This window comes from Sceloporus undulatus, unplaced genomic scaffold (genome assembly GCF_019175285.1).
Source record: "Sceloporus undulatus isolate JIND9_A2432 ecotype Alabama unplaced genomic scaffold, SceUnd_v1.1 scaffold_9208, whole genome shotgun sequence".
Lineage (NCBI taxonomy): Eukaryota > Metazoa > Chordata > Lepidosauria > Squamata > Phrynosomatidae > Sceloporus > Sceloporus undulatus.
Genome location: NW_024812127.1, coordinates 1 through 2,658, shown reverse-complemented (window position 1 = coordinate 2,658; position 2,658 = coordinate 1). Strand labels below are relative to the sequence as shown.

Here is a 2,658-nt window from a genome sequence, read left to right as displayed (position 1 = left end):
CCCCCCCCCCCCCCAAAAAAAAGATTGGGACACAAAGTGGCTTACAATTTAAAAGCACACTAAAATTAAAAACTTTAAAAAGTGCCAATTAAAATAGAATAAAACTAAAAATATTGATGAATTAAAAAAAACCCAATACTGTACAATTAAAAATGATAAAAGCACTTAAAAACCACAGTTTAAAACAGTACAGCATCCCCAAGATGTTCTTTTAAAACTTTCTGTTTGCTATAGTTTACTGTGGGTTTTCCGGGCTCTGTGGCCATGTTTAGAAGAGTTCCTGATGTTTCACTAGCATCTGTGCCTGGCATCTTCAGAGAATGCCAGCCAAAGGTGCCAGCCACAGGTGCTGGTGAAATGTCAGGAATAAGCTCTTCTAGAACATGGCCACAGAACCCGGAAAACCTACATAAAACTGTGGATGCCGGCCATGAATGCCTTCAACTTTTTGTTTGCTTCTCCCTTTTATGTTTTGAAAGGCAGTTATTTATAGTGTTTTTACAGTTGTGCAATTTAAATGATTTTCAAATTCTTATACACACACCTGCCTAGAATTTGTTTGGATAAAAGAGCACAATTAGATCTTTTTGTCAAGTCAACAGCTTTCGCTAACCAGCCACCAGCAAAGCGGAGGAGATTCCCACTCCCTCTTACCGCAATGGTCTTTTCCTTGATTCCTCCAACAGGGAGGATCTTCCCAGTGAGCGACACTTCCCCAGTCATGGCCACATTCTGCCTCACAGGGTGGCCCATGGCCAAGGAGAGCAAAGCCGTCACAATGGTGCAGCCGGCACTGGGCCCGTCCTTTGGGGTGGCTCCCTGTGGGGAAAATGAGCGGGGTTCAGCCCATCACCTATAGACACCCATCAAAAACCCCAAACTCTACAAGTGACACCGAATCTCACTGGTCAGTTCCCAAAACCTCAGAAGAATGGACAAGGCTGAGAGGAGAGTTTGGGTAGATGGTCTATGTGGATTATAGTAATAAACTCTGAAAGAATAAAAGAATTATGTGAAAGCGTATGGCTTCTCCGTTTACCCTTCTATTCTGCAAGTGTGCTACTGATAAAGGACTTGGCTTTTATTTTGGTAAAATGGTTTTCAAAACTGTCCATTGGCCAGCATCTGAGGACAACCGGACAGAACAGAATCTTCTGAAGCAAAGAGAGGAGGAGGCTCTCTCTCTGGTCTCTCTTCCTTCTTTGTTGGCTTCATACCACCATGAGCATGAACTGACCTCCCCTGATCAGGCATCAATTTTCTGAAATGTGGCCTGGATTTCTTAAGTGTCGCTGGTGATGACTGAGGAAGCCACTGAGGAGGGAAGTCACCAAGAAACATGTCCAAGAAAGTGTGAGCACAAAGGCCTGGAGTGGCATTGGGGTCTATAACCTGGGGCCCACAGAGAGATTTAAGGGGGTCTGTGAACCTGGAAGGGGAAAGAAATTACATCTTTATTTTCACTAACAGCTATAACTGAAATTAGTAGGTTTTCTTCTACTATGAATATAGACAATAAACCACCAGAGTAATCTGACACCAATAGAAACAATATCATATGACAGTTGTTGCAGATACCTTGAAATATCATTTAAGCTCAACATTACTTTAAAATTACACTTCCCCTATGGAAGTGGGTGAAGCCTATGGGCTCACTGCTGTTTTGGAAGGAGGGAATAGCAGCATGTCCAGGAACAGCCAGCTCCTATCCCAAATCATCTATCCTTTAATACCTTGCCCTGTGTGCCCAAGCTTAGATACCCCAAGTGGAATATGTGTACAACGAGAGAAGTATTGTCTGGCCCAAGGAGATACTGAGGGCTTCTAGGGGTGCAAAAGACAAATAAATATCAAAGAGCAGCACGCGCACACACCTAATAACCCAATGAGGACTGAGCATACTCAGCACAGGATGCGAACTGGCTCTTGAGGTGGAGAAGGAAAAGATGGCAAGAAGTGGCCTATGAACAGCCACAGCCCTTGTGGCTCCTTCTAAACACAATTCTAAGCTTTCTCTGACATAAAGCCTCCATGACTGCAGCCCAGTTGAACACATGGATTGCCGAGTGCTCAGGTGAGGGAGTAGGGAGGGAAGGGTGATGGGCTGGAAGGGCAAGGGCCCATTCAACTGTAGACTCCCAAGAGTTCTTGTGTGCCATGGTGTTGCAGATCTTTCTTCTCAAGGGCCACACATCATACAAAACAACAGAGCACAACAGCAGGAACGCTAAGAGGGAGCATATACCTCTGGCACATGCAGATGGATGTGGGAGCCCACCAGGAAGTCATTGGAGGGGGCCTTCTGCATCAGGAAGGCGCGGGCAAAGGTGTAGGCGATCTTGGCACTCTCCTTCATCACGTCCCCCAACTGACCCGTGACTTCGAGGGACCCCTCCTTGCTCTCCTTGTCTCTCGGACGCCGCAGAGATGTCTCAATAAATAAGGTGGACCCACCTAGGAGGACAAGAAGGGGGACATGAAGAATGCCACAGCAGGACCAAAACCTCTCTCCAGCCTCGGTGTCACACCTTGCTCATCTGCAATCCGAAACATACCCATCACCAACCTGACATATCTCAACTTAAAACTGGAAAATGCTGGACGGGTTTGGAAGTGGTTCCATTTGGAAGGGGGGTAGTTTTCTTCCCAGTAAGCTAC

The 2,658-nt window shown here is 45.9% G+C and overlaps 1 protein-coding gene across 1 annotated transcript; it reads right to left on the bottom strand.

The window, feature by feature from the left end:
* Positions 1-498: 498 nt before the first annotated feature.
* Positions 499-2,563, bottom strand: LOC121918346 (lon protease homolog, mitochondrial-like). Its single transcript, XM_042444409.1, has 2 exons — positions 2,246-2,563; positions 499-819 (listed from the first exon to the last, which is right to left on the bottom strand). The coding sequence occupies exons 1-2, from the start codon at positions 2,354-2,356 to the stop codon at positions 514-516; spliced, it is 417 nt and encodes a 138-aa protein (XP_042300343.1). The 5' UTR covers positions 2,357-2,563; the 3' UTR covers positions 499-513.
* Positions 2,564-2,658: the final 95 nt, after the last annotated feature.